General features: G+C 35.6%; 1 protein-coding gene across 1 annotated transcript in view; it reads left to right on the forward strand.

Annotated features, from left to right (window-relative positions):
• The window catches only part of LOC132101290 (ras GTPase-activating protein 2-like), a 49489-nt gene that overhangs the window by 29954 nt on the left and 1328 nt on the right, over window positions 1-18207 (forward strand). Inside the window, exons 8-23 of the mRNA XM_059506130.1 lie at window positions 752-828; window positions 1457-1558; window positions 4505-4658; window positions 4982-5136; window positions 5516-5630; window positions 5787-5861; window positions 6194-6317; window positions 6524-6630; window positions 6902-6988; window positions 7147-7224; window positions 8193-8266; window positions 8418-8524; window positions 15339-15421; window positions 16001-16206; window positions 16295-16398; window positions 16764-16935. Of these exons, the coding sequence (XP_059362113.1) occupies window positions 752-828; window positions 1457-1558; window positions 4505-4658; window positions 4982-5136; window positions 5516-5630; window positions 5787-5861; window positions 6194-6317; window positions 6524-6630; window positions 6902-6988; window positions 7147-7224; window positions 8193-8266; window positions 8418-8524; window positions 15339-15421; window positions 16001-16206; window positions 16295-16398; window positions 16764-16935 (1820 nt within the window). The remainder of the gene's footprint in view (window positions 1-751; window positions 829-1456; window positions 1559-4504; window positions 4659-4981; window positions 5137-5515; window positions 5631-5786; window positions 5862-6193; window positions 6318-6523; window positions 6631-6901; window positions 6989-7146; window positions 7225-8192; window positions 8267-8417; window positions 8525-15338; window positions 15422-16000; window positions 16207-16294; window positions 16399-16763; window positions 16936-18207) is intronic.

An 18207-nucleotide genomic window follows, 5' to 3' on the forward strand; every position in this document is an offset into this window, starting at 1 on the left:
CCAGTGACACGAAATCCTCACACTGTTCTGCTGTACTCCATTACGCAGTGCTCTATTAGTTAGGATTTCAAAAAATGTCTAAAAGATACATTTTTAGGCTGTTCTGCCTAAACAACGCTCGTCAGTGGCAAAATTATTGAGATGGGCAATCGAGTCAAAGTAGACAGGTTTGCTCTGTACAGAAGCAGAGCACAAATTCCAGCATGAAGTGTCAGTTTTAACGTTTGAAGAGAGGGTGGTGAGATTAAAGCAGTGAAACATTTTAATATTTGACAACTTTTGTAACATTACAAATGTAACAACTGGCAGTAATATTTAAACTATTCAACTTTTTCCTCCAATATGACAGTTTTCATAAAAAATATAATATATGTTTTCCTGCGGCACAGTGGTAGAGTGTTGCGTTACCAGCGCAAAAGGTTGTGGGTTCAATTCCCAGGGAACACATACTGATAAAAAAAAAGAAAAAAGTATAGCCTGAATGCACTGTAAGTCGCTTTGGATAAAAGCATCTGATTAATGTAAATGCAAATATTAGAAATACAAATATATGCATGTGCGTATTTTAAAATATAACAGAGTTCAAAATGATTACTTGCCAACTAAACCTAGAATTTTAATTTATTTCCTTGCTTTATTAAACATGGTGTGAGACATGGTTGCAGTCTTGCCCTTAACAACTGATTAAAGTATCTTGTCACATGCATCTTTAGCGTTAGCCATAAGTTCACAATTCACAATGTTTTGGCAGGTCACAAGGTCAAGCAGTTACAAAGGGAGGTCACATTTTCACGTGGAGGAGGAGGACATAGAGAAACTAGAGATCAAGTGAGTCCTCTTCTCTTCTCTTCTCCTTTATTATTATGCTTTCATTGTTTTATCTTTTGTTTTGCTTTGGACTTTTGTTTTGTTTTATAAACAGCATATAACTGTACAAACCAACTGTTTGTGGATGACTATGGTAATCAGGGATGAATGCTTATTTGATTTGGCGACTGTATGTTCTGTTACAAATGTTTTGATGAATGTGGCTTTGATCTGATTTGACACATAATGTGCCACTCTGAATTGTCCCATATAGCCCTCTGCAGAAGCTGACAGGTAAGAGTAGGTCAAACCACCAGACGGCACATTAGATCATGACACTAATGTGTGTGTGCGTGTGTGTGTTTATGCATGGTTTTGGTGTGTTGTTGGTTTTTATTTTCCACTCAGATGCAATTTATTTGTGTGCATGTTTGATGCTTCATTCGATAGTAGAGAAAAAAATGACTAACCCACTTTGATGCAACTGTATATGTGCTCTGCGTGCTGAATTTCCAATTCAGTTTGACTGAAAATGGGAGAAGTTCAAACATGTGATTATACATTGATTACAGACCTCTGTTCGTGTTTGTTTATTAATATATAAATGAACATTTAGCTAATGCGTACTCTCTTGTACTCTGCCATGCAGGGTGGAGCTGTGGAATAATGGTAACTTGGCACAGGACGTGTTCCTCGGAGAGACACGAGTATCTGTGAAAATCCTGAGAAACGACAGTGTTCACAAAGCATGGTAAGAGCTCACATACTCCGGAGTAGGACTGGCCAATGAATTGAATATTCAGTTTTCTGGCGCTATAAATTATGCAAATGCGTGAACTTTTTTTTCTTTTAAATTAGCGTAAATAAACCTTGACATAAAAAAGGGCCCTCACATTTATTTTATTTATTTATTTTAAAAAAAATAGTATGAGCTTACTACATAAAAAATGTACTCCGATAAAAAGGGAAAGTGTACTAGGAATTTTCTGACAGGACACCATCCATTATTTTTACAGACATTTCTAACTTTTAAACAACAAAATTCAGCTAAAACACCTGTAAAAAAAAAAATCAATACAGAAAATACCTTCATTTTAATACAGTACAGCAGCATAGATTTAAATATTACAATTTGAAATAGAAAGACTGAAATGGTGTTTTCTTGTAAAGCATACTTTTTTGTCACATTAATGTGTTTTATAAACACTGTATGCATGCTAGTAAATAATGAGAATTGGCACTTTAAAACTTTTTAAAATAATTGTATCGCGGTATATACTCTTGATACAGAATTTAATAAACTTTGATAATGTTTGTTTGTTACTGTTCATTGTTAGTTCATGTTAGTGCAAGTCCATTAAATAATATTAACAGATTTTTGTTTAATAATGTAACAGTAATTGCCGGTATTAATGTTAAGTAAGACTGTTAAGTGCTTCAGAATTATTTTTATTTTTTATTATTAGTTATCTAATGTTAACAAATGGAACCCTTTTGTAAAGTGTTAACCACTTTTTCACTCAAATTGTAATACAATAGACAAACTGTATGAAATAAAGGTGTATAAAGGTGCCTGCTCACACTTCAATGCGGTACTGCAATATGCTGATCTCGGTGTCTGAGTGAGGTATACAGATGAGGAAGGGAGATAACAGCCAATCCCAGCTCTGCACTGTCCTTATCTGCCCAATCAGGCATGAGAGCAACACCTCTCTGACATCAGAGCTTAAAAGAATATAATACTTCAGCATTAATTTACTGACTCTAAAGGCCTTTGCTTAAAGCTACGCATTGTGAGATAATCAAAGACCGCTGACTGCAACAATCATAATATAAATTTCAGCTGCAAATTTGTCTTATCTCTGATAATTTTTGTCGAGAAGCGTTCGAAAGATTGTGGGTGTGTTTAGGTGTGTGTGTGTGTGTGTGTTTTGGGCGGATTGCTTCCGTTGCCCGCGTCTCTTGTGTCCTCAAACTGTGGATCACAGCGTCCTGCCGGTAGTGTTGTGTAAACATCATATCTGCGTGCATTTGTGTGTGTGTGTGTGTGTGTGTGTGTGAGTGTGTGTAGACAGAGAGGGAACTTGTTGATACTGATCTGCATGTTTTGAATGAGGGCAGTGAGTCTACTGCGTGGGTGAGCTTTTGCATGTACCTAGCATAAAACCAGCGCACGTACTCGCACACAGACGCTGACACTCTTAAATACAATCTTGCCACACTAATTCCTGTACTTTGTAGTTTGAGCAATGCAAATGACACTAAGGATAAAATTATATAGATGTCAGACATGCATATCGAAAGGATTAAGCTGCCAGGAAATTTTGTGGTTATAAATTAGCACTGGGCAACCGATCTAACAAAACTTGTATCTTAAAAATGTTCATCATTTTGACACCATTCACCATTTAATATATCTCTATTCAAATGTTTTTGAAAGAAGTCTTTTATGCTCACCAAGGCTGCATTTATTTGATCAAAAAAAGTTTTTTTTTTTCTTCTTATATTTTCGTTATGAATATATTTGAAAATGTGATGGTTACACTTTATTTTAAGGTGTCCTTGTTACAGTGTAATTATACATATAGCCTAAATACTGAGTAAATGTATTAATTACATGTATTTACTATATGGTTAGGGTTAGGATTAGGGTTTGGTTTAGGGTTACTTGCATGTAATTATGAATAATTAATTGTTATTATTAAAGTAAGTACATGCAATGTGTCTAACAAAGATGCCTTAAAGTGTTACCAATGTAATTTATTTTTACCAATACCAATGCACAATTGCTTAATATTTTGGCAGAACCACTGATACACTTCCATTCAAAGGTTTGGAGTAGTAAGACTTTTTCAAAATGAATGTGGACAAAGAAATTGATGCAATAAATTGAACAAAGTTGGCAATAAAGATGTTTACAGTATAATGTTACAGAAGATTTTAATTTCAAATAAATGCTGTTCTGTTATATTCATAAAAGAATCCCCAAAGAAAGTCTTGGTGAACATAATAGAATCCTTTCAAAAGTATTAAACAAACCATGATGATTCCAAACCATGAGTACCGGTTGTGTGTGTGTGTGTGTGTGTGTATGTATGTGTATACTATATAGTATGTGTATACTATACTATATATATATATATATATATATATATATATATATATATATATATATATATATATATATATATATATATATATATATATATATTATATAGAGAGCGAGAGTATAGTATATTAGTAATATACAGCAAGATTTACCTACATATATTCAACTAAAACATTTTACTATGTTAAAAGTCATTTTGTGAACATTTCTGGTTGATGACACAATGTTTAACCAGAATTTTCTGATGCTACATTTCCATTTCAATAGTTTGAACTGATTCATGGAAACTTTACAAAATGTTTTTTTTGTTTGTTTGTTTTTTAAATGTCACTTTCTTAACACCCGTCATTTCAATGACACATTGAATGACAGAATCCTAATGACTAAATAAAAATGACTTCATAATCATGTAATAGTCAAAGTGTTGCTTTTTTTGTATCACCAATGGAATAATTGTGAATGTATTGTTAATATTTTATATTACAGAGTGTGTAATCTAACAATACAACATATGAAATGATGAAGCTGTGCAACACAGTAAAATGGCTTATTAAAAAAGGGATATTGCTTTTGATTTGTGTTTTGTAGGTACTTGCTACAGCCGAAAGGAAATGGTACAAAGTCTAAGCCAGATGATCTGGGTTCTTTACGTCTGAAGGTAACATACACGGAGGACAACGTCCTGCCCTCTGCCTGCTACACGGACCTCCGCAACCTAATACTCAAATCCCCGGATGTCAAGGTACTATAGTGCCTTTTTTTATCTGGAAGACTTTGTGCACTTTGAAACAAACCACAACCCAAAAGTGAAAATTCTGTCATCATTTACTCATCCTCATGTTATTCCAATCCAAGTTGTCCAATACTATAGAAGTCCGTGGGGACACATTCTTCAAAATATCTTCTTTTGTGTTCAACATCCATTCACGTGTGGAACAACTTGACAATGTGCAAATGATAAATGAGAATTTTCAGTTTTGGGTGAACTTTCCCTTTAAAACCATCAGCCACACTTCAATGGAAAATGTCACTTCTTTTCATTTCTTATTTTGTGTGTGTCTCTAGCCGATCTCAGCATCAGCGGCTCATGTTCTGGGAGATATCTGCAGAGAGAGTGTGGGCTATGAAGCACTGCTTCCTGTGGTCAGACTGCTGCTCCATCACAACAGACTGCTGCCCTTTCTCACCTCTGTTGCTGCTCTGGAGCTGGAGAATACACAGTTCAGTATCCCATTCACACACAAACACTTATACAGTTTTGGTTTGGTTTTGTTAATATCCATATAATATTTGTTTTTATTTTTTGCACATATTTTTTTATGTGTGTATAGCTTTTGTTTAACTTTTTGTTTGATTAGTTGTTTTTGTTGATATGCATATCGTTTGTTTGTTTGTTTTTGCTTTCTCCATATTTTTTTTTGTTTTCTTAAAATGTAGTTTTTTATTTTTATTTTGTTAGTGCTTGTCTGTTTTGATATTTTTTTTATTTTTGTTTTGTTTTTGTTGTTTTGTTTTTTTGTTTTGTTTTGTTAGCAACCATCCCCCTCCCCAGAGTCTGAAAACACAGTTTCTTTGTCTGTTCTCCGTCTCCCTCTGCAGAGAAGCCAACACCATATTCAGAGGCAATTCTCTGGCCACCCGCTGCATAGATGACATGATGAAGATTGTGGGCAAAAGTTACTTGACCGTCACTCTCAAACCTGTTCTCAATGAGGTAAAACACACAAGATTTCGTAAGGTTTTTTTTTTCTTTCTTTTAATGTTAACTGAACATCTATATAAATGCATTGAAAGCTGTGGCTCAGATTTGCTACAGCTGTTAACTCAGACCAACACTGTAGAAAATTGTGTCTTCATTCTGCTCTTACAGATCTTTGAATCAAGTAAAGCCTGTGAGATTGATCCCGTCAAACTGAAAGAGGGCGATAATGTGGAAGTCAACAAGGTGAGATGATGTTTGTTTTTTGGTTGAATTTTGATACATAATTTGGTCATATATGTCAGTTTTTGAAAACTAAAAGGGTGACTCTGGAAACAAAAAAGCCACCAAATCTGAAAAATGTAGTTGCAATTAAAAATGTCCCTGTAATGACTTCTTCTGAGTGATAGCATCTGATATAGTTCTTAAATGCAGTTTTATGTCTACCTATGTATAAGATGATGTTGCTTTAATTTGACAGATTGGATGTAATAAATTAAGACAATAGAAAAATAATTGTCCTCCAAAGAGCAAAGTATTTTTTTTTACATATCATGTGCATGTGTTTGTGTGCTTAGGAGAATCTTCAGGGATATGTACATAAGGTTTTTACGTCTATAACACAGTCCAGCTCCAGCTGTCCTCCCCTCATGTGTGACGTCTTCAGATCACTCAGACAGTTGGCCTCTAAACGCTTTCCAGGTGAGACAGCACATTCACACAGACACACTTTCACTCTCATTTACTTGTGCAGGGTGCATGCATGTATTTTGTCCAGCTACATATTTAATGACCTCTCGCTGGCTTCTCCTGTATGCATTCCTGAAGTACTGTGTTGATTCACCACTAGGAGGAGTCAGATACTCAGTCATGACTAATAATCTCTCTCCGTGTGTGTCTCACCACAGCGGATCCTCATGTGCAGTACTCAGCGGTCAGTAGTTTCATATTCCTGAGGTTCTTTGCGGTGGCTGTTCTCTCTCCACACACCTTCCAGCTGAGAACCCATCATCCTGTGAGTGTGCAACAAGAACAGCCACGTCACACCACAGCTGTAACAAACTACCTAGATGAAACAAACAAGATCTACTTCCTTTTTTAAACATGTGACTCATTTACTTATGCCAGGAAAGACTCATTGAGACTCTCCAGTCTTTTCTTAGAATGCTTTCATTCAACAATGCATGTTATTTGTAAGAGCGTAAAGTAATTGCCAGTAAATGAAAGCAAGTGCTTTAAATTAAATATGAGTTGGTAAAATCACCTAACGTTACTTTCTCTCTCAGGACCCCGAAATTTCCCGCACTCTTACTCTTATCTCTAAAACCATCCAGTCTCTGGGCAGCTGGGGCAGCCTTTCCAAGAACAAACTGGTACGTCAGCTATTAGTCAGACGGTGTGCTGAAGGAACCAACCTTTGGAAAGTTTTACAATAGATATTGTAAAAAAAAAAAAGAATATTTGTACACTCTTTTTGTTTTTAATTCCTGTTCTTGTTTCTGTTGTGATGATTTGTATTTTTATTTTTCAGGCTAGTTTTAAAGAAACCTATATGTACGATTTCTTCAAATTATTTCAAGAAGATGACTGTATAGAAAAAGTTAAAAAGGTAAGGATTTTTTAACTAACCAATTGAGCGGTGTTGCTACAATCATATTTCTTTATATTTTGATTTTTTTCTGTTCCCAATAGATTGAACAAATACTTGTTCATCATGTCGAGTCATGTCATTGTGGGTCAATGACATTATTCTCTTTTTTTTGGTCCAGATCTAGTCATTTATCCAGAAATATATTTAAATGCATTTCTGTAATTAGCATGTTTTTAATTTCTAAATTAAATTACATATTTTTATTATTATTATTTTTATTGTCAGCATGATACAACTGTCTGGTATCATAATTATTATTTAAATTTTTTTATAAAGACCACTGAAGAAATTCATAGTTAAAAAAAATATATTTATATATATATACACACACACACAGTTATGTAAGTCCTATTTAAGTTTTATTTATATATATATATATATATATATAATAAAATTCAAACATCACACACTCACATTTGATCTTGTCTTGAAAATGCTGTAAAATTCCAGTAACACTTTACTTAAAGCCTTTATGTATAATGCATTATAAATGGCTAATAAAGGGTATATAATTATTCATAATGTCTATTGTAATGTATTAGATCTTGTCGTAAAAGATTACAACTGAATTTAAAAGTGTTATAATGTATTTATTGTGGTTACAGTTATTCATGAGACTGTATAATGTTTTATAAGCTGTATTACAGGGCATAATTAATGCATTAAACCTACTTTATAATGAATTATTCATAAATGCTTTAAGTGAAGTGCTACCAAAATGTATTTTTCAAACCAAATAAAACCAACATGAATACAAAGGTAGTACAGTACTTGTCTAGGAATTAGCATACGAGTGTAAACAGCATATTGTGTATGATGTCATGAATATGCTCGCATTGCCAAGCTCTCAATGTGCATGATTTTTTTTTTTTATTGGGCTTCATTTTGAAATAACCTTTTTTCTTCTGTCATGTTTTTTCCATTAGTTCTTAGATGAGATCTCCTCTAATGTAAGCAAGGAGTCCAGTGGAGTGGAGGACTCATTTGTCCTGAAGGAGGGGTGAGTGAAAGACGCCACAGTTCTCAGATTAGTCAAAATAATCGATTAGATTTAGAGTAGCATCAGATAACTATAGTTCAGTTTGATTGAGTTTTACCACATTGTTTCCAGGAAATCTAACAGTTAGATGTGTACATATGATTTTTAACAGAGAGGTGCATAAGCGGGCCCAGGGCAGAAAGCGAATAGGAAAGAAGAACTTTAAGAAACGCTGGTTACGAGTGACCAATCAAGAGCTGACCTATCACAAGCAGAAAGGTGAGTGATCCTGAACAGCAGTTTGCTCCATGATCCAAAGAGCTTTGTTTGTGAGCAGTCATCCAGTTCACATCTGAAATGTGGGTGTCCAGACAGTTGTTTTTGCTGGCGGTTTTTTCTATGCTAATGGAGTTGAAATAACATGAAAAGCATCCCTGGATTCTTTTAGCTTGTCCTTGGATTCACATTCTTGTTTGTGTAGCTCCTGTACATGAAGTGTGCTCGGCCAGTTCTGGATGTGAAAAGTTCTGTTTCCCCTTTTGATTTATGCAGTTGGCTTTATGTAATGGTCACTGATTTTGGTGGATTTCGTGGATTTGGCAACGTGTTTGAGCACTGAATATGTGTGTATCTGTCCACTGAGTTTTAAATTAGTGACCATTTCTGACAATAGGATGGACAGTGGCAAATATACTGCTGATATAATGGATGTGATATAGTTTAAAACCAGTGAGAGGTCAAATGAATGGCTGACATGCATTATTTTAAACAACTGGAAAAAGCTGTTGAGGCTGTCAGTAGATTCTGGACATAAAAGGGAATTAGGTCTTTAAATTATATAATAACAGGAAGGATATTCGATTTTATATATTGATCCTTTTGAATAATAAAGACATAGTTTTTAATTGAGGATCACTGGTAAGAATAATATTTGTATTTATTCAAATATTTACACTGCAATATTTACCTACAAACACACTGCCACTAAAAAGTTTGGAGTAAGATAAAAATAATAATAATACTTTTGTTTAGCAAGGACACATTAAATTGATCAAAAGTGACCATAAAGAAACAAAAAATATTTGTTTCACATACATTTTTTTTTTAACTTTTAACTGATCAAAAAAAAATGGTTCAATTATGGTTCTTGCCACCAAAATATTAAGCAGCAAAAATGCTTTCAGTGTTGATAATAATAAGAAATGTGCATATTTTTGCATATTAGCATGCTGGAGCAGTGTCTGCAGAAAATTTAGCTTTGCCTTTATTTATAACTAATAATATTTCGCAATATTTTTATGCTCAAATATATATGCAGCACTGGTTAGCATTAGAGACGTCTTTAAAAAATATGTGTACGGTAACTTCTCTACAATTTACATGCATTAGCATTTGTCAGTTTGATACATTTCCACATTCTTGAGTGGAGTGAGAATGAATCACTGTGACTGAATCTTTGTGTTTTACCTGGTTCACTGAAATGGGAAGTTTGAAAGAAATGATTTCCAGACATGAATCACACTTCCCATCTGTATCAGTATTTTTGTTATTGAGGTTTGAATGAGGAGACTATTACAAATATCTCTGTCAACACTCTCACACTTCCGAGTCATGACATGGAACAGGAAACATTCACAGTGTTGGTTAATTTTGTACTGCCAACAAAACTGATATAGTATTAAATAAACTCCAGTATGCAGGTCTCAGCTTCATTGCATCCTAACTACGTAATACCCACATTCCCTTAACGTGAGCGGTCCTGTGAAGCAAGAGCCATGTCAATTCCCAAGGTGTAATGTGAATTTCAAGGTCAGCGATTGCAAATCTGGATGTCCCCGCATGATCCACGTTTACCGCTGTTGTGATAATAAACATCCTTCAGCGTGATAGTCTCAAAAGAAGACCGCATGGTGGCTTCCTGCTGGACCGTCCACAAAGCTGGATTACTGTTGTTGTCTTTTCCTCTGTAGAGCTGAACAAACATACACGACTGAAAAGAAAGTAAGATACTGATAAAAAGTTTGGAATAATTAAGGTTAAGCCCCACCAAGGGAGCATTTATTTGATTAAAAATACAGTAAAAACTGTTAAGATTCCTGTCATGGATGAGCTAAATGACTGCAGAGTCAGTGTCACATGATCCTGCAGAGTCATACATATATGAGGATGTTGACTAATCAATAGATGTTCAGACGGATGAAAGAATTGGTTTGACTAATATCTCCTTTGCAGGTTTTTTCCCTGTGGATTTAGATTTATGTAACCGTGAAATCTATACAAATTAAGCATTGTTTTTTGTTTGTGTTCACACAAAAGGGAAAATTTATCATTTTGTTTCTTGCTAAAATTAAGACTTTTCTTAGCTCTTTTAGGTAAAAACTAGCTATTCTCCTAATTATACCAATAAAGGGATTTTCTGAGTAATATTTGTTTTATGGACAATGTAACAGGTCTTGTACAGCATCTGTATTTTCTAGCGACTTTATGTCCATATAGTGTCCCCAAAAAGTTTTTGGACACCGAAGTCACACTTGAAATGCAATAGTTAAAAAAAATAAAGAAAGAAGTGTTGAGACAAATGGCAGTGGATGTGATTCTACACACCTTTAGCTACTTTGCTAGGACACCCATGTCAAATTGAGGAGAACTGACTTCATACAGCAAAAATCAGTGTGTTATATAATATTCTGAACTTCATTCTTGAAGCTTGAGCTTGAAATTCACCTTAGGATCAGAGAGTGTAGGTTGTATTTTTAGTAGACAGTGTCTTTTGACCAAATGCGCTCACGTCACAGTTAAAAGAGGGAGAAAAGCTAATAACTCATGGTTTCATTTCTTATTTGATCAATGGAGGACTCATGAACGCTGAGCATCTGGACTAAATGATGGACTGTCCTCTGTAGACATGCAGCTATTTGTAAGTTTCCTCCAGATATCAGATCTGGGACAGTAGAGGATGTTATAAAGGTACACTGGCTGGCTAAACTCAACCTGACCTGTTTAATGGTTAGAAATCTCACTGGAAAGAAAATCACAATACTAAAAGTGTTTCACCATTTAACAAACATAAATTAAATACATTTTAAATAAATGTATGCATTTAGCAGACGCTTTTATCCAAAGCAATTTACAGTGCATTCAGGCTATATTTTATCACTTTTGAGGACAGTTTTGTCCCCAAACTACAGCTAAGAGCTTTCTGCTGCTTTACTTTAAGGAGCTTAATATGACATAGCAGAAGATTTTAATCTTCACCAATCTTTAATCTTTGCCCTTTCATGTTAGGAAGCTAAAAAGCATCTGTTTGTGGTGTTGCAGTGTTTCGCCACATTGGAAAACTGCAAAAACGGCTGTTAGAAACTAAGAAATAAGATGATAGTAAAAATATTTGCCAGTGGAACAGGACAAAATATATTCCAAATGTTTAATACCATGGCATTTTAATTCTCAGACAAATAGTGTAAGTAATAAAGTAAAGTTTTTTTTTTTAAAGTTTTTTAGGAACGCCTCACAGCAGCCTCGGTGTGTAACTGCTGTTCTAAACGTTTACTACATAATACAATTTGAATGACTCACTTTCGTTAAAATAATATTTTATTCAAGGAAAGATTTAGCCAAAAACTATAATCCCATCATCATTCAGGTTGTTGTTGGATTTATTCTCTATGTTCTGTGGAGGACAAGACAAATCATATCTGTACAATACAAATTTAAAGGAACTTCACATAAATAAACGAGAAAATAACTTTATACATTTTATAATTATAATATATATAATTATATTAGTGGTGGGCATAGATTAATTTTTTTTATCTAGATTATTCTCACTGTAATCTTGGAATTAATCTTTAAGATTAATCTAGATTAAAATGGCTCATTTAAATTCTGCCGAAGGCATTCAGAATATGTGTGCTACCCAAATAAAATAATGACTAAAAGTAACGTTAAGTCTTTTAGAACAGGTTTCTCAAGCTAGGTGGTGCATTAGACCAGGGGCTCATCTCCTGTTTCCAAAATGCATCACAAACTGCTTGAGAAAGCTGTAAACGAATTCCACATTGCAGAAGGTGCAAACAACCTTACGCCTGTTTCACACATATCTCACCTGCAGTGCGTATGCTTTGCGTATTTTTTTAAGCACCAACGTAAACGGATTCCAGCTTTCACGCGGTTGCGGTCCGTCAGTGCGTTCCAGTTCACGTTCATCGTTCACGTACCGAGTAGCGGACTGCAAACGTGTCCTGTGTGAAAGCACAATGAGTATGAGTCCGTGCTGCTTCTGCAACACATACGTAACGCACACGGACTGCATACACACTAGAGATGGAGTATGTGTGAAACAGGTGTGCGTCTTGTCGAGGTTTCCATTGGGAAGCTTCTTTAAAAAAAAAAAAAAATTCCTTGAAGCAAACCAAGCGACATCTTAGCTGCATCCATGTTAGCACCTCACATTTGATGTGGTAATTTCACAGCAGGCATACACACAGGTGCGAAGATTCGTTCTCGTCCAATACAGATTCTGCTAGGTGTACATCCGCACTACAATATCAAGGTGAAAGTCATCATAGCTCGCCTAGTATAGACCCAGCTCTAATATATATATAAATATATATATGTGTGTGTGTATATATATATGTGTGTGTGTGTGTGTGTGTGTGTATATATATATATATATATATATATATATATATATATATATATATATATATATATATATATTAGTGGTGGGCCGTTATCGGCGTTAACGTGCTGCGTTAACCTGAGACTCTTATCGGGCGAAAAAAAAAATATCACGGTTAATCTATTCTCAAAGTTGGGTTGGAAGCTGGGTCTAAGCAAGCTATGATGACTTTCACCTTGATATTTTATATAACCGACTGGCTGAGGCCAGCCTAAAAAAATGCTCAGGACAGTTGACGGGCCACTGCTGCGCATCGTCACGAAAGCTTATCTTTTTCACTTGTTTTTAAGCCTTACCGCTTGTCGATTTAAACATTAAAGCATCCAAAAACAAGATGCGGAAAGCTGAACAGAGCTGGTTACTCGCGTGCTGTGTTCGGTGCGCACGAGAGAGATCGAGAGCCGCGTATCACGGACAGCGCCACTGAACCGAGCTCTCTACTGCGAAGTTCTCCTCAAAGTCCTTCCTGCACCTGAACGAACAAATACAAATCGCAGTTTGAACAAACAAAAAGATGTGAAAGAGCCCAATTCAGTACTCGCGGTGTTCTGGTGTTCAGGGCTCACGCAGAGAGAGGCGTCTCAAAACACTTGAACATCGAATTTGCTTATTTTTGCTCTTGTGCCGACAAAAACATACAAAATATGTCAAAATATCCACATTGGAAATTATGCTCGAAAAAACTGTCAGTAATTTCTTAAGTGAAAGCAAACAATTGAGGAAAAAAATGGGATGTGTATTATATTGGATGCGTTCATCGTCTCTTAAAGTGACCGCGCCTAATTTAGCTACTGGCTGCTGTATATATATATATAGCAAAACTGTAATAATGTGAGAAATGTTGAAGGTGTCTGAATAAATGTAGGTGATTGTATATTTCATTTTTACATTGAAGACTATCCAGTGCTATTTTACATTTAATTATTTGGTTTCTGTACCTTGACACCTACAAACTTGAAAAAAACTTAAACATTGTGTAAATAGCACAAATAAATAAAAATAAACGAACATACAAATTAAACAATTTCAAACAGGGCCCACTGGTACAACCTTCACCGGGTCCCCGCTGACCCCAGCTACGGCCCTGCTCACGCCTGTTTCACACAAACCGCTACGGCCCTGCTCACGCCTGTTTCACACATACTCCGTCTGCAGTGCGTATGTGTTACATATGTGGTGCAGCACGGACTCGATGTGCCTTCACACTTGCGTTTGCAGTCCGCTACTCGGTACGTGAACGATCGCTGCACTGCTGCAGACGCAAAGCTCCTGGAACGCAACTGGAATCCGTTAACATGGGTGCGTAAAAAAATATGCAATGCATACGCACTGCAGACGGAGTATGTGTGAAACAGGCATAAGGTTGTTTGCACCTTGTGCAATGTGGAATTAGTTTACAGCTTTTTCAAGCACTTTGTGATGCATTTTGGAAACAGAAGATGAGCCCCTTTTCTAATGCACCACCTAGCTTGATAAACCCCTTCTCAAAGACCTATGTTTTGTCAATTTTATTTGGGTAACACGCATATTCTGAATGCCTTCGGCAGAATTCTAATGAGCCATTTTAATCTAGATTAATCTAGATTAATTTCAAGATCACAGTGAGATTAATCTATATTAAAAAAAATAATCTATGCCCACCACTAATATATATATATATATATATATATATATATATATATATATACACACATATGTCTAAACTCCTATATATATAATCAATATATCGGTTTAACTTACTTTAAGGATAAATCTTTTTTTTTTTTTTTACTGGAAAGACAACAATGTTTAGGGTCCTACAATGAGTGGGAATTAATTAATACATTTATTTATTTATTTATTTATTTATTTATTTATTTATCTGCAGTAAAGAGGAACAGGAAAAAAAGCCAGCCAGCCAGCTAGTGGCAGTACACACCTGATCAACGTTCGGGAAGAGAACAAGATGGGCTGACGTGGCGTGTGTGGCTCTGGTTCTCAAGCATCTGTGTACTTTGGCTGTTCTGTGGCTAAAATGCTGCACGTCAGTGGAGGAGATGAAAATAGGAATGTTTCAAATGTGTAGAATGTGCTTGAGAAACGGCTGTGTGTTTGTATTGGCGCAGCAAGTTGGTGTGCTATCAGCTCCACGGGCTCGGCCCGACTAGACCGAGTCATGGGTCAATACAGAATATCATGTGAGATTTAGTGTCTGTCTGAACCACAGTCCCCAGATGTTTGTTGATGTGTGTGTATGCAAAGACTCAAACAGTCCCAGCGGTCTACGCTCTGCATTTACATTTAGTACAAATTTAATGATGCATGTTATTTATCAATATCCTTACACAAGTGCAAAATTGTGTATTTTTAATTAATTAATAAATGTTTCTATTTAAACTGCATGTATGAATATATCTTTGTGTTTGTGTACAGGGAAAGAAGCACTGTGCGTCATTCCTGTGAAAAACATCCTTGGTGTCGAGAAACTGGAAGAAAGTGCCTTTACACGCAAAAACGTGAGTAGTTAAGTTGTATTTATGCTTTTTGTGTGTGTGTGTGTGGGTGTGTGGGTGGGTTGGTTGTTTATCTATGTTTCTATATCTCAACTGGTATAGTATAGCGCTAGCAACGCAAAGGTCATGGGTTTCATTCCCAGGAGACAAACATACAAATGAAATTGAAAATTGTGTGTTGCTTTTGATAAAAGTGTCTGCAAACTTACAGTATGTAGAACATCCAACATATAAAGTACTTTTCAAAAGTGGTTCCACCAGTACCTGTCTGAAATTGTCTGAATATAAAAACTTATTATAGTGATTCAGGATGAGCCAAAAACACAACTTGGAAAATGGATTCACAGTGTACTATCTTATTATATTAATTTTGTAAATTTTTGAACATAAAAAAAGTTAAGGACTGCAGCTTTAAGTTCTGGAAATGTGTATAATGTTTTCCAATATTTATGCTCACCCAGGCTGCATTTGTTTGACAAAAAAATCAGCAGTAATATTATGACAATTAGAATGATTTCTGAAGGACACTGAAGTATGTGTATATTATGTGTAATATCCCCCTTTACCACTCTTGTTTTGCAGATGTTTCAGGTAATCCACGAGAAGCCTCTGTACGTGCAGGCGGGGAACTGTGTGGAGACCAACAGCTGGATCGAGGTACTGAGTCAGGTCAGCCGCTGTAACCCGGATCGGCTGAGCATGTTTCACCCGTCCGCTTACGTGGCTGGATTCTGGTTATGCTGTGGGGATTCCAATGAGAGCGCCCCTGGCTGCAAGCCCTGCACTGCGTAAGGCATCTTATTAATACACACACATTTTATCGCTTTATCAAATGTGTTCACATTCTTGTTTTTGACGTCTGATTCTGTCTTCTAGGGCATTGTTGGCTAATATTCAACTGGACATCGACTGTGATCGAGAAACAGAACGAATCTTCTCCTTCTTCTCCTCCAGCCGCTGCAGACTACAGAAGATGGAGGGTGTGTATAGCCTAAAAACAGAATGAAATTGAAACTGGCCCCGTTTACTTTCTTTATACTCCGTTTGTCTGTTTGTGCATATGATTCATCAGTATATGTTTTCATAATATTTGACCAAAACGTACTTTTCTTCACTAGTGGAAAAGATAGTTTCTTGTCTATTGATGTAACAATGACTTATTAAATAATAGCTAATGTCAAATCAGTTCAGTTGATCCAGGATATTTCCAGCTCAATTTCCAGTTTCATTCCGAAACAGTGAAATGTTTGAACTCGTTTGAAAATGTTTTGTATTATTGAACACAGTTATTTTTATTACTACCAATTTACATAGCAATAAGGCTGGTTTATTTGTCTGTCTACAGATGTCTGTGCCGGTATGTCAGTGTATCTTGGGCAACAGGAGGAGTGTTCAGCCTTCACTATACAGGACCCTAAAGAGACCTTCCGTACTATTAAAGAGCTCGGAGAAGTACTGGACGATCTGCAGGCTCACCACGACTCAAAGGGAGCACTAACTGATGAACCAGGCACTATGTAAGACACCCAAAATCTGGTTAAATTGGCATGAATTAAGACATCACATTTGCAAAGTATATTATATTTTATTAAAAGAATATTTCGCCTAAAACTAAATTTTGCTGAAAATGTACTCACCCTCAGGCCATTCAAGATGTACAGTAGATGAGTAGATGTTTCTTCATTGGCACAGATTTGGAGAATATTAGCATTATATCACTTGCTCACCATTGGTTCCTTTGCAGTGAATGGGTGCCGTCAGAATGAGAGTCCAAACACCTGATAAAAACAACAGAATAATCCACCAGTAATCCACATGACACGATTGTGAAGGGGAAAGCTGCATGTTTGTTATAAATAAATCCATCACCATTGCTTCTGGCTAAGAGTCCTCTATCCATAGTATTGCTTTCTCCAGTAAAAAATAAAAAAAGGCTTCTTGTCTAAATCAGGAGAGAAATATGCTCAGATAAAGCACCATTTACAAGTGAAAACAGTCCAAAATGTTTTGGTCCCCAATTAGTTGGCCTTAATATGTACTTGCATTTAAGTTAGTCATTTGATACAGTGCCCGTATTGTATACATGTTTTTACATTGTACTTGTATTTAGAAATACCTTCATTTAATAAATATTCGTAATTACAATTATAATTACACTGTTTTTACACGTCCCTTAAACCTACCCATACCACCAAACCTGTCGCTAACCTTACCCTGTATCCCACCTAAATATTGCAATATGAAAACAATAATGTACTTATTTTTTTTGCTGTAGTAGTTGTGGCCACCTAATGTAAAGTGAGGTGTGAGGACTTTTTCAATAGACGAAGTGATATTATGGATCATGGACTCATGTTTTGGCAAGATGTGATGGTTTAAAATTAAAATATGAACTCTCTTAAGTGGTACTAAAGTTGAAATGTCATTGACATCTACCTTTTTCTTAAATTTACATATTGCTCTTGATTGCTTCTGTTGTCCTCATTTGGAAGTCGCTTTGGAATGTAAAACGTTTACTTATATTTAGCTTTGCTTCAGGGACATTCACCAGTCGAGTAATATCGATGACGGCAATGCTGGAGTGCTGGCAAAAACCGCTCTGGATATCAAGAAGAAAAGGTTGAAAAATAAAAATAAATTATTTAGGTTATTCTCTTTTATGTGGGTTGGCCACCGGGCCTCAGTGGCTTTCTTCTAGGACAGATAAAAGGGAGCTGGGACGAATTTAAAAGGCTCACAAAAGGAACAATGATATAACTTTGCCAACATTTTTTTTTAAATTATTATTC

The sequence above is a fragment of the Carassius carassius genome, chromosome 23, assembly GCF_963082965.1.
Source record: "Carassius carassius chromosome 23, fCarCar2.1, whole genome shotgun sequence".
NCBI lineage: Eukaryota > Metazoa > Chordata > Actinopteri > Cypriniformes > Cyprinidae > Carassius > Carassius carassius.